The 12,470-nt window shown below is 41.4% G+C and overlaps 1 protein-coding gene across 1 annotated transcript in view; it reads left to right on the top strand.

The window, feature by feature from the left end:
- Nucleotides 1-420: 420 nt before the first annotated feature.
- LOC311111697 (sodium- and chloride-dependent glycine transporter 2-like) overlaps nt 421-12,470 on the top strand; it is a gene marked incomplete at both ends in the record, with an annotated part of 43,031 nt that continues 30,981 nt past the window's right edge. Inside the window, 8 exons of the mRNA XM_084154491.1 lie at nt 421-909; nt 2,192-2,339; nt 3,264-3,395; nt 3,574-3,747; nt 5,065-5,215; nt 5,629-5,761; nt 6,988-7,122; nt 7,251-7,354. Of these exons, the coding sequence (XP_084010617.1) occupies nt 421-909; nt 2,192-2,339; nt 3,264-3,395; nt 3,574-3,747; nt 5,065-5,215; nt 5,629-5,761; nt 6,988-7,122; nt 7,251-7,354 (1,466 nt within the window). The remainder of the gene's footprint in view (nt 910-2,191; nt 2,340-3,263; nt 3,396-3,573; nt 3,748-5,064; nt 5,216-5,628; nt 5,762-6,987; nt 7,123-7,250; nt 7,355-12,470) is intronic.

Genomic DNA, 12,470 nt, shown 5'->3' with positions numbered 1-12,470 from the left:
AGGGGAGCTGTCAAGAGCCCGGCAGCTTGTCTATTGCCCATAAAAATCAGTGGCTGTGTGGAGCTGAATGACATGGGGGAAATGGGGCGTAAAATTAAAGAATCTCGCAGTAAAGGGGAACAGGAGAAGCAAACCCCCGCAGACTGTGATCTGAAGCCCGGAGCAGCGGAGCCAAAACATGCGACAAAGGGCTTTTAAAATACTACAGAAACACCCACCACTGCTGCATTTTTATTGTAGGTGATTAGCCTATTGGTTTGATTTGAAAATAATAGCGCTAAAATAATCTAATTCTCAATTCATAGCCTATTCGTGCTAACACTGACCTGGTAAATGCATCTTAAAGTGTTTCTGTTTGTATAGCCTTTTATATGATTTTTTACCCCTTGTCTTGTGTGCTGAGCCTCATCTGTAAATGACATGTTGCAGGATTTCTCCGACCAGAGAGAGATGACCAAACAGCCGGCCAATGCTCCTACCGGTTTTAACCCGTTGTACCAGCCCGAGGGAGCGGTGGGAGTTTCAGCAAATAAACCGGATAATGCCCTTAACCAAACGTCCGCCGCTTACCCGGCCCCTCAGCCAGCACCATCTAACGAGAGCAAAACTTTATGTCCCACGGAAAATAAACCGGGAGAACCGGGAGAAGTCAGTAAAGTCTATGGGACTTTTAAAAACGCCGCTCCGGCGGTGCCTGGATCCGTGGCTACGAACTCGGCCTTCTGTAAGGATTCTACCAGCTCAGCTGGTGGTTCTGCTGCCCGGGGTATCCCTGTCCAGTACGGGGACCCGCTTAGGGCCACCGGGGAGCAAAACACTGCATCGGGCAACTGGACCACCATGAGCCAGACCACCATCATTCTGGGCGCAGATGGCAACACGTCTGTTCAGCCCGGCGCCGTGACGGGGGTAAGTGGGCTCAAACAAATTGTTTCTATACGGGGAGGATCGCCTGTTCAACCTGGGTCAGGAGAGCTTAGAGGAGGGTTTCTGGACTACAAGACGAACCGCGGTTTGGAGTGAATGGTGATCTATATGACATGCAACCTGTATTGCCTATTAGGATAGAGAATTGGCTGTGGTGTTTTCGGGTCTTTCACTGATAAGGAAGCCGAGGTGGGGGTGACGTTGCGGCTGAGGAGAAGTTGTAATTACGGTCCCATGGGACTTCTTCTGAGATTGTCCAGCACTGGAGACTGCTGCTGAGGGGTGATTTGAGAATATGAGCCATATAGCCTATTCAAGTGAGTTTCCATTTGCGATGGCCAGATGCAGTGACTAGAGGTTGCAATTGTCTATGAATCAGGGTTAGAATTCACCAATATAATAGTTTAGAAGAATTCCCAGTTATTGTAGGAAATGATCAAAATATAGAACGAAAAAGGTAGGCTATCTATTTCGATTTTCTGACCCTCTGTCTTCGGCTAGAATAGGCTACGTATTTGAATCAATTCTGTCAACAAAAGTTGGTCTAAAACGTCATCCTGAAAGTGCTGAATGGACAGAATCTTCCCACTGCAGTGAGATAAAGGAATAGGCCTACTGTAAGATGGTTGTTTGTGTATCAGCATACAGTAATGGTATATCCCCCGCACTGCGCTGCTCCGTGTGTCAGGTATAGCTAGAAAGAGGGATAGAAATCATGCTCTCTTGGGATTGGTCTCGGTAAACCCATGACAGCGCTTGGTAATGGGTTACATAAGGCTGCGGACTCTGCCCATTGTTCCAATCCCCGCGAGGGCATTCCTCGCCACTCTCCCCTCCTCTCACTCGGGTCTCCTCTCCCGCCCGCGCGCCTGCCTGACAGTGTTCCATTGATAAGCTTGGTCTCGTCTCCCTCTACCCCTCTTGGCGCGGAATCAGAAATGAGGAAATTTGAATTATCTGTATTTATGAATATTCATATGAATTTGTCCTGTCATGTTTTAAAATGCTCGCATCAATCAAATAGTGTTATTCCCGTGATTATTATGTGTGTTGAAGCGGGCTGTATTTGTATTTTCTGACTGTTGCAAATAGCCTATACTTGTGGCTAATTTGATAGATCGAATAACGAAACGAATCATTCGCCCAGTAAGGCAGGGGGTTTCGGGATCTGAGACGTTTTAATGATAGGCTATACTAAATTGAAGTCCAATATGGTTATTTAATGTACATGAAACCTAGCACTAAAATCCACTGTTTTCCCCAGGAGGAAGACGAGGACGAGAGTGGAGATGAGAATAAGGCCAGGGGAAACTGGACTAATAAATTGGATTTCATCCTGTCCATGGTTGGCTATGCCGTGGGACTGGGAAACGTGTGGAGGTTTCCATACCTTGCCTTCCAAAATGGTGGAGGTAAGGAAAGTGTTGAGTTGAGAATGTACCTGCACTGCAAATGTCACTACAGTTGTAAATGCACAAGCACCTAAATGCGGAAAAGAAATCAAACTTATCCCAAAACTGATCAGTGTTATTTGACTTAGATATTCCATTGCTCCACAATGATAGATTTAGATGTTTGACATCACGCATAATTGATATGAACGAAATTGACGATTCAATTAAATTCGAGGAACACAATGGGAGTAAGGAGACTTAATTGTGTTTTTATCCTGGATGATTTGTATTTTGTTTTGCCATTGTTTAAACAACAGTATGCTTAATGTATTTTAACATTGTCAAACGAAAATACATTACTTGAATTCATTCACTTGCTAGGATATATGATTGGAGTTGAAATTAGTGTCGAAAAACATATTCTTCACTTTCCTTTTTGTTTGCTTTTTCTTCTCTAAAGGAATGGGCGACTTTTTATGATACGTTTTCCAAACATTTATAGAAAGCGTCTAGCTAACATATAATTTTTCAGCGTCTAGGAGACTAGTCTTTTTCGTGGATTTTTGTTAAATAATTTAGGCTTTATGATTGATAATCACTTCTGTAAATAAAATATTATTTATATTATTTTATTATTATTACTTGGCCTATCTTCATTTCAGTTTAGTTTGGTCTACACTCTATACACTATTATATTCTAGCTACCTAATACAACTAATTAGGCTACATGCAAGGGAAGCAAATAAGTATAACACATATAGATATGTCACATTTATTTCATTATTACCTGCCATACATAATCTCTTTATTCATGAGAAAGGCAGTCGAATTAATTCTGTTATAGCCTTCTTTTTAAATCATGTAAGCCAAGTTTGAGGAATCACTTTTCACTTGTACCTGTGCGCTACTTTGAAATGCTTCCCCGTTTCCCTGTGTATATAGGTGCTTTTTTGATCCCCTACCTGATAATGTTGTGCCTCGCCGGGATCCCTATCTTTTTATTGGAGGTTTCCCTGGGTCAGTTTGCCAGCCAGGGCCCGGTGTCCGTGTGGAAAGCCATCCCGGCTCTACAAGGTAAACTGCGCATATACAGGCTGCGATCCAAACTCATAAAGTAACATATTTAAAACGTGTAACATACACTACCTTCAGAAAAAATGATAACTACCTATTATGATATAATTACTTTTGATCAAGCTCCTCTGCCTGCTTAAGAGTAATTGATATATTTCGTCTCATTTATTTATTTTAGGTTGCGGGATTGCCATGTTGATAATATCTGTCTTGATAGCCATATACTATAACATTATAATGTGCTGGACACTGTACTACCTGTTCGCTTCGTTGAAGGGCTCACTGCCATGGGCTAACTGTAAGAACGAGTGGAACACGTTTGACTGTAAGGACAAAGACATGCTTCTCTTAGGTAAGACCACAATGCGCCAGAACGCACACACACTCTCATGCATGCGCACACACACATTCACATACTCACCATTGCGCAATGCGCAACGCACCCATCAGCTAAGGTCCCTGTCTGTAACCTGCCCTATAGTGTAGAGTGACCGGCTATTCTAAGCATTGTTTTCTAGTTTCATATACATCAAAAAGTGCTGCTTTTGCTTACTAGGTTTATTATATTGATTTGTATATTTCTTCTGTGGGTCTCAAGTTCTTTTTTCAACTGTGTGTAGGCTTTTCTGATTATATCGTTATTCTACTCTAAACATATCATGAGCAAAAAGCAGTTATACAAAATATGAATTTTCAATAGTAAGGTGTAGGCTAAGTAGACAAATTCGTTTTGCACTGTTGCAATTATGTTTAATTGTTTTTTTTAGGTTGCATTGGGTTACAATATATATATATATTTATATAATTATTATTATTTTTTTAAAAGATCAATCGCTAAAAGAAAGGCTCGCAGTATGACCGGAATATTAACTCCCAGTTGCAAGGAAAAAATCGAAATTTGATTAAGAAAATGCCATTTTTGTCTATTGCATTTGAGTGAATTCAGCACAAAAGTTGCTTGCTTGACACATTTACTGTAGTGGAGTTGCTGCAGTGCCGCAGTGTGCGCCAGACCGCCCTCTCTTGGTCATAGTAAGAGTTACAGTAACTGTACTCTCCCTGGTCTCTCTCCTCTGTATCCTTGTGTAGCTTTCATTAGTAATACAACAAACGTATGATGATTATACAAAGCGAAATTAGATCTACTCTTTGTCAAACGTGCTGAACGTTTCAACGTTTATTCTAAGCGTAAAATACATTTGATATAATCTGAAAAAATATTGGGGAAAAGGTTATTTCATAATAGGCAATTTTTTTTTTTTTTTTTACAGTTCTGTTACAAGAAAAATAACCATTACACATATAAAACATGCTTCATCCATACAGTGGGTGAATGGCTTTCATCTGAGAATAGAGGACATTTCCTGTAATGGGTATAAAGTACAGTATGTAAAGTACAGTATGTAAAAAAGTACAGTAATATGTAAAGTATGGTAAAGCATGGCAGAGATCACTGTTTTCGGTGTATGAACCAGTGTGCTGGGCAAGTATCTATTCTACATTATACCCACCACCTGAGAAAACTATGAGAGTTGATACAGTTTTAAAACAGATTATAAAGATGTCTGTCTGTCCCTGTTGAGATGTATTTTTTTCTCTGATTCGATACAGTGTATGTAAACCTGTCTGTCTGTCCTGGTTGACATATGTTGGTTTCTGGTTGTGACAGACACGTGTATCCTTCATGATAAAAACTTCACCTCTATAAAGAACAGCTCGTTCTGTCTGTCGGCTCAAGCCATTGGAAACCTGACCAAACTGGTTAACATGACCTATCCGGATAACAAAACCTACGTCAGCCCCAGCGAGGAGTACTTCAAGTAAGTCAAATCAACGTTTATTTGTCATATGCACAGGATATAGTGTAGTGTACACAGATCTCATCGCAAACAATACAGCAGCTAAAAAAGTATTCAATACAAATATTGTAAAAAAATATATTTAAAAAATAAAACTTTCATCAGAGTTACAGAGAGGTTCTATGTTTGAAGTAGGCCTGCTGGCTGATGATGCTTGTGATTTCTCATACTATACTGTAAATGTTGGTTTCCTTTCTAACAGAATTAGGCCACAGTTATTGGGCTGTATAGACACTGTTGTTTCCCGCTGTTGATTGATATGTAGGAATAATAAATGTCAGATCTGAAATAACTCTCTCTCTCTCTCTCTCTCTCTCTCTCTCTCTCTCTCTCCTCCCCCCCTCCCTCCCTCCCTCCCTCCCTCCCTCCCATAGGTACAATGTCTTACACATCTCCAAAGGGATAGAGTACCCTGGAGACATCCGCTGGCCCCTCGCAGGCTGCCTGTTGCTGGCCTGGTTGATAGTCTACCTCTCCCTGGCCAAAGGAATCAAGTCATCAGGGAAAGTAAGATAAATCTTTCACTCGCTATCTGCTCATGTGGTACCTCCTTTAGCCACCAGGGGGTGGACTTGTATAATTTCCCCCTGTGAAATTTGCATTTACGTTTACATTTACGTCATTTAGCAAACACTCTTATCCAGAGCGACTTACAAATTGGTAAATTCAACTTATGATAGCCAGTGGGACAACCACTTTTTTTTATGGGGAGGGGTGGGTAGAAGGATTACTTTTATACTATTCCAGGAATTCCTTAAAGAGGTAGGGTTTCAAGTGTCTCCGGAAGGTGGTCAGTGACTCCGTTGTCCTGGCGTCGTGGGGGAGCTTGTTCCACCATTGGGGTGCCAGAGCAGCGAATAGCTTTGACTGGGCTGAGTGGGAACTGTGCTTCCGTAGAGGTAAGGGGGCTAGCAGGCCAGAGGTGGATGAACGTAGTGCCCTCGTTTGGGTGTAGGGTCTGATCAGAGCCTGAAGGTACGGAGGTGCCGTTCCCCTCACAGCTCCGTAGGCAAGCACCCTGGTCTTGTAGCAGATGCAAGCCTCAACTGGAAGCCAGTGGAGTGTGTGGAGGAGCGGGGTGACGTGAGAGAACTTGGGAAGGTTGAACACCAGACGGGCTGCAGCGTTCTGGATAAGTTGTAGGGGTTTAATGGCACAGGCAGGGAGCCCAGCCAACAGCGAGTTGCAGTAATCCAGACGGGAGATGACAAGTGCCTGGATTAGGACCTGTGCCGCTTTCTGTGTAAGGTAGGGTCGTACTCTGCGAATGTTATAGAGCATGAACCTGCAGGATCGGGTCACCGCTTTGATGTTAGCGGAGAACGACAGGGTGTTGTCCAGGGTCACGCCAAGGTTCTTTGCACTCTGGGAGGAGGACACAATGGAGTTTTCAACCGTGATGGCGAGATCATGGAGCGGGCAGTCCTTCCCCGGGAGGAAGAGCAGCTCCGTCTTGCCGAGGTTCAGCTTGAGGTGGTGATCCGACATCCACACTGATATGTCTGCCAGACATGCAGAGATGCGATTTGCCACCTGGTTATCAGAAGGGGGGAAAGGAGAAAATGAATTGTGAAATCCCAGAACCATAAAAAAAAAGTGTGTAGTTCTGTGAATTCTTATGTAATGTTGCCCACTAGTGGGTTTGTTATTGAACTAAAAGTGTTGAATCAGTGCACTTATCACACAACCTGCTTACTCTCCCTTCATTTCGCTCTCCCTCTCCCCTCTCCTAGGTGGTGTATTTCACAGCTACGTTCCCCTATGTGGTTCTGGTCATTCTGTTGTTCAGAGGAGTGACCCTCCCAGGGGCTGGTGACGGCATCCTCTACTTCATCACACCCAAGTGGGAGAAACTCAATGATGCTAAGGTATACATACACACACGTAAGTGCGCACAGGCACACAAATAGATTCACATACACATGCGTGCACACACACATTTCTCTGCCCATCCCTCTCTCTAACAGTGAGTGTGAATGTGTGTGTGTTACTCTAGGTGTGGAAGGATGCTGCCACCCAGATCTTCTTCTCTCTGTCAGCAGCCTGGGGAGGCCTCATCACACTGTCCTCTTACAACAAGTTCCACAACAACTGCTACAGGTAAGCACTTCTCACTGTGCTGCTTAACAGCTTCGATTCCCTGGGAGTTATCTCGAATCCTCTGTCTCGTAATCACACGTGACCGCCCTCTTGACAACATCTTAGCCAGCTGTGCCACCGTAAAGCTAGCAACTCAATGGTGCGGGTAGAGACATTTCAAACTGAGGAGTGAGGTTACCAATCCAAATCCGTTACATACGGGTAAATAAGAAGTTGTATCACGATATTCACAATATTACGTTTTCCATGGCAAAAATAAAACACGATGCAGACTCAAATTGGTGTAATCACAGCAATCTGCTTGATGTAACATACTGTGTTATGTAGCTTTGAAAGTAAACACGTGACTCTATGACAACATACGGTTGTTTTAGCAATAGTCGTCAAAATGTAGAAAAGGTCAAAAGTACAGTTCTGATAAATGTAACAGCTGTATGATGGAGTAAGATACTAAGAAAATCTATGAAATGTTGACTGCACATAAACCATTATATAACTACATCAGAATGATAATATATATATATATATAAATATATACCATTTAGCAGATGCTGTTATCCAAAGTGACTTACAGTCATGCATGCATACATTTCACGTATGGGTGGTTCCAGGAATCAAACCCACTATCTTGGCATTGCAAGCGTCTTGCTCTACCACGTAAGCTACAGAGGACAATGAATGAGAGACATTAAATCAATAATATCCAGGAATTGTGGTGGGAATTCAGGTATTGTCAACTATTTTAAAATTATATTTTCTGAAACAACACATGCCAAAAATGTTTTACTATACAATTGCAATCAACAGGCAGAATTCAACACGGAGCTGTGTGTTAGAGTTGGATTTCTTAAAACATTACTAATGGGAGATTACATGCACCTGTGTGTTAAAACAAACACAAACAAACACACACTTTAAACCCCCTATGCTCCTTTGAGACCCCTCTTTCAAAGCCACTGAGATCTCTTCTAGCCATGGTAGCCAAAATAATGGGCAACTGGGTATTTTTATACATGACCCTAAGCATTATGGGATGTTAATTGCTTAATTAACTCAGGAACCACACCTGTGTGGAAGCACCTGGTTTCAATATACTTTGTATCCAGGGCTTTAAATGAATAAAAAACTTTGGTAGCACCAGACGATATATATATATATATATATATATATATATATATATATACATACAGTGGGGAAAAAAAGTATTTAGTCAGCCACCAATTGTGCAAGTTCTCCCACTTAAAAAGATGAGAGAGGCCTGTAATTTTCATCATAGGTACACGTCAACTATGACAGACAAAATGAGATTTTTTTTCTCCAGAAAATCACATTGTAGGATTTTTTATGAATTTATTTGCAAATATTGTGGAAAATAAGTATTTGGTCAATAACAAAAGTTTCTCAATACTTTGTTATATACCCTTTGTTGGCAATGACACAGGTCAAACGTTTTCTGTAAGTCTTCACAAGGTTTTCACACACTGTTGCTGGTATTTTGGCCCATTCCTCCATGCAGATCTCCTCTAGAGCAGTGATGTTTTGGGGCTGTCACTGGGCAACACAGACTTTCAACTCCCTCCAAAGATTTTCTATGGGGTTGAGATCTGGAGACTGGCTAGGCCACTCCAGGACCTTGAAATGCTTCTTACGAAGCCACTCCTTCGTTGCCCGGGCGGTGTGTTTGGGATCATTGTCATGCTGAAAGACCCAGCTACGTTTCATCTTCAATGCCCTTGCTGATGGAAGGAGGTTTTCACTCAAAATCTCACGATACATGGCTCCATTCATTCTTTCCTTTACACGGATCAGTCGTTCTGGTCCCTTTGCAGAAAAACAGCCCCAAATCATGATGTTTCCACCCCCATGCTTCACAGTAGGTATGGTGTTCTTTGGATGCAACTCAGCATTCTTTGTCCTCCAAACACGACGAGTTGAGTTTTTACCAAAAAGTTATATTTTGGTTTCATCTGACCATATGACATTCTCCCAATCCTCTTCTGGATCATCCAAATGCACTCTAGCAAACTTCAGACGGGCCTGGACATGTACTGGCTTAAGCAGGGGGACACGTCTGGCACTGCAGGATTTGAGTCCCTGGCGGCGTAGTGTGTTACTGATGGTAGGCTTTGTTACTTTGGTCCCAGCTCTCTGCAGGTCATTCACTAGGTCCCCCCGTGTGGTTCTGGGATTTTTGCTCACCGTTCTTGTGATCATTTTGACCCCACGGGGTGAGATCTTGCGTGGAGCCCCAGATCGAGGGAGATTATCAGTGGTCTTGTATGTCTTCCATTTCCTAATAATTGCTCCCACAGTTGATTTCTTCAAACCAAGCTGCTTACCTATTGCAGATTCAGTCTTCCCAGCCTGGTGCAGGTCTACAATTTTGTTTCTGGTGTCCTTTGACAGCTCTTTGGTCTTGGCCATAGTGGAGTTTGGAGTGTGACTGTTTGAGGTTGTGGACAGGTGTCTTTTATACTGATAACAAGTTCAAACAGGTGCCATTAATACAGGTAACGAGTGGAGGACAGAGGAGCCTCTTAAAGAAGTAGTTACAGGTCTGTGAGAGCCAGAAATCTTGCTTGTTTGTAGGTGACCAAATACTTATTTTCCACAATAATTTGCAAATAAATTCATTATAAATCCTACAATGTGATTTTCTGGATTTTTTTTTCTCAATTTGTCTGTCATAGTTGACGTGTACCTATGATGAAAATTACAGGCCTCTCATCTTTTTAAGTGGGAGAATTTGCACAATTGGTGGCTGACTAAATACTTTTTTTCCCCACTGTATATATATATATATATATATATATATATATATATATATATATATATATATATATATATATACAGTACCAGTCAAAGTTTGGACACAACTACTCAAAGGTTTTCCTTTATTTTTTACTATTTTCTACATTGTAGAATAATAGTGAAGACATCAAAACTATGAAATAACACATATGGAATCATGTAGTAAAGAAAAAAGTGTTAAACTAATCAAAATATATTTTATATTTGAGATTCTTCAAATAGCCACCCTTTGCCTTGATGACAGCTTTGCACACTCTTGGCATTCTCTCAACCAGCTTCACGTGGAATGCTTTTCCAACAGTCTTGAAGGAGCTGCTTTTCCTTCACTCTGCGGTCCAACTCATCCCAAACTCAATTGGGTTGAGGTTGGGTGATATTGGAGGCCAGGTAATCTGATGCAGCACTCCATCACTCTCCTTCTTGGTCAAATAGCCCTTACACAGCCTGGAGGTGTATTGGGTCATTGTCCTGTTGAAAAACAAGCGTGTATCGCCGCTAAGCGCGTATTGCTGCAGAATGCTGTGGTAGCCATGCTGGTTAAGTATGTCTTTGAATTCTAAATAAATCACTGACAGTGTCACCAGCAAAGCACACCATCACACCTCCTCCTCCGTGCTTCACGGTGTGAACCACACATGCGGAGATAATCTGTTCACCTACTCTGCGTCTCACAAAGACATGGTGGTTGGAACCAAAAATCTCAAATTTGGACTCATCAGACCAAAGGACAGATTTCCACCAGTCTAATGTCCATTGCTCGTGTTTCTTGGCACAAGGAAGTCTCTTCTTCTTATTGGTGTCCTTTAGTAGTGGTTTCTTTGCAGCAATTCGACCATGAAGGCCTGACTCACGCAGTCTCCTCTGAACGGTTGATGTTGAGAAGTGTCTGTTACTTGAACTCTGTGAGGCATTTATTTGGGCTGGTAACTCTAATTAAATGATCCTCTGCAGCAGAGGTAACTCTAGGTCTTCCATTCCTGTGGCAGTCCTCATGAGAGCTGATTGGCTCAAACGCATTAAGAAGGAAAGGAATTCCACAAATGTACTTTTAAGAGGGCACACCTGTTAATTGAAATGCATTACAAGTGACTACCTCATGAAGCTGGTTGAGAGAATGCCAAGAGTGTGCAAAGCTGTCATCAAGGCAAAGGGTGGCAATTTGAAGAATGTCCAATATAAAATATATTTTGATATGTTTGACACTTTTTTGGTTACTACATTATTCCATATGTGTTATTACATAATTTTGATGTCTTCACTATCATTCTACAAAATCAAATATTTTAAAATATAAAGAAAAACCCTTGTGTGTCCAAACTTTTGAGTGGTAGTGTTAAACAAATCAAAATATTTATTATATTTGTGATTCTTCAAATAACCACCCTTTGCCTTGATGACAGCTTTGCACACTCTTGGCATTCTCTCATATCCTCAAGTGTTTCCATTATTTTGGCAATTACCTGTATCTTATCCTGCTGTCAAGGTTGGTAGACTTTAGAAAAGAAAGCAATAACTAAATGTACTGAATAAGACTCTCATTCCATTCAGTCTTTTACCCAGAGTTTAGCAGAGATGCAGAGAAGCATATTACATTTTTATTTTTTTTAACAGCTCAATAGGTATGCTTAGATATGCAGAAAAATATACATATTTTTGACATAGAATTAAGCATACTGATTATGGCTCTAGATTGCAGGAAAAAGCTGTTTCAGGTTTTTGAAAATACAAAATTCTCTATGCCCCCTTAGATTTTTTGTGTGCATGACGTCCCTGATTGTGCAACTCAAGAGTCTGGAGGTGTTTCTGTACTGCATGTGCAATAGCAGAGTTTGCTAAATGAAAGACCACCCGAGTGAAACAAATCATCATGATATTATTAGGCTTACTTTGTGCAGTTATTAATATTTAATTTGGAAGGCTTTATGGAAAAGACTGTTTCAGCATCGCTAACTGGCTACACAAAGTGGTAGACACAGGCATTCCCATGCCGTTACGTCTTCAGAAAGTGTCAAGAAATACAAATAACTAATGCATTCTTTAATATTCTTTACATGTAGGCTTTGGATTGAACGAATCTGCACTCACTTTTTTCTCTAGGGCACTCGGAAACAACTGCACAGTGAAGCCTATCATTACAATAATTATTATCTGGGTGATGTTTTTCCTGGTCGCACTGGTGCTCCCAAAATAAAAGGTCAGGTTGCACAGCAAAATATCTAGGAGCATATGCCACCAAAATGGCCGCTCTTTAGAGCTCTGTTTGCATTCCTTATTTACGGAAGTGTTTCCTTTATTTTGGCAGTTA

Source organism: Coregonus lavaretus (assembly GCF_964263955.1).
Source record: "Coregonus lavaretus genome assembly, chromosome: 37".
In the NCBI taxonomy this organism is placed as follows: domain Eukaryota; kingdom Metazoa; phylum Chordata; class Actinopteri; order Salmoniformes; family Salmonidae; genus Coregonus; species Coregonus lavaretus.
The sequence above is the reverse complement of the archived record's forward strand: the minus strand, read 5'-3'. Positions and strand labels throughout refer to the sequence as shown.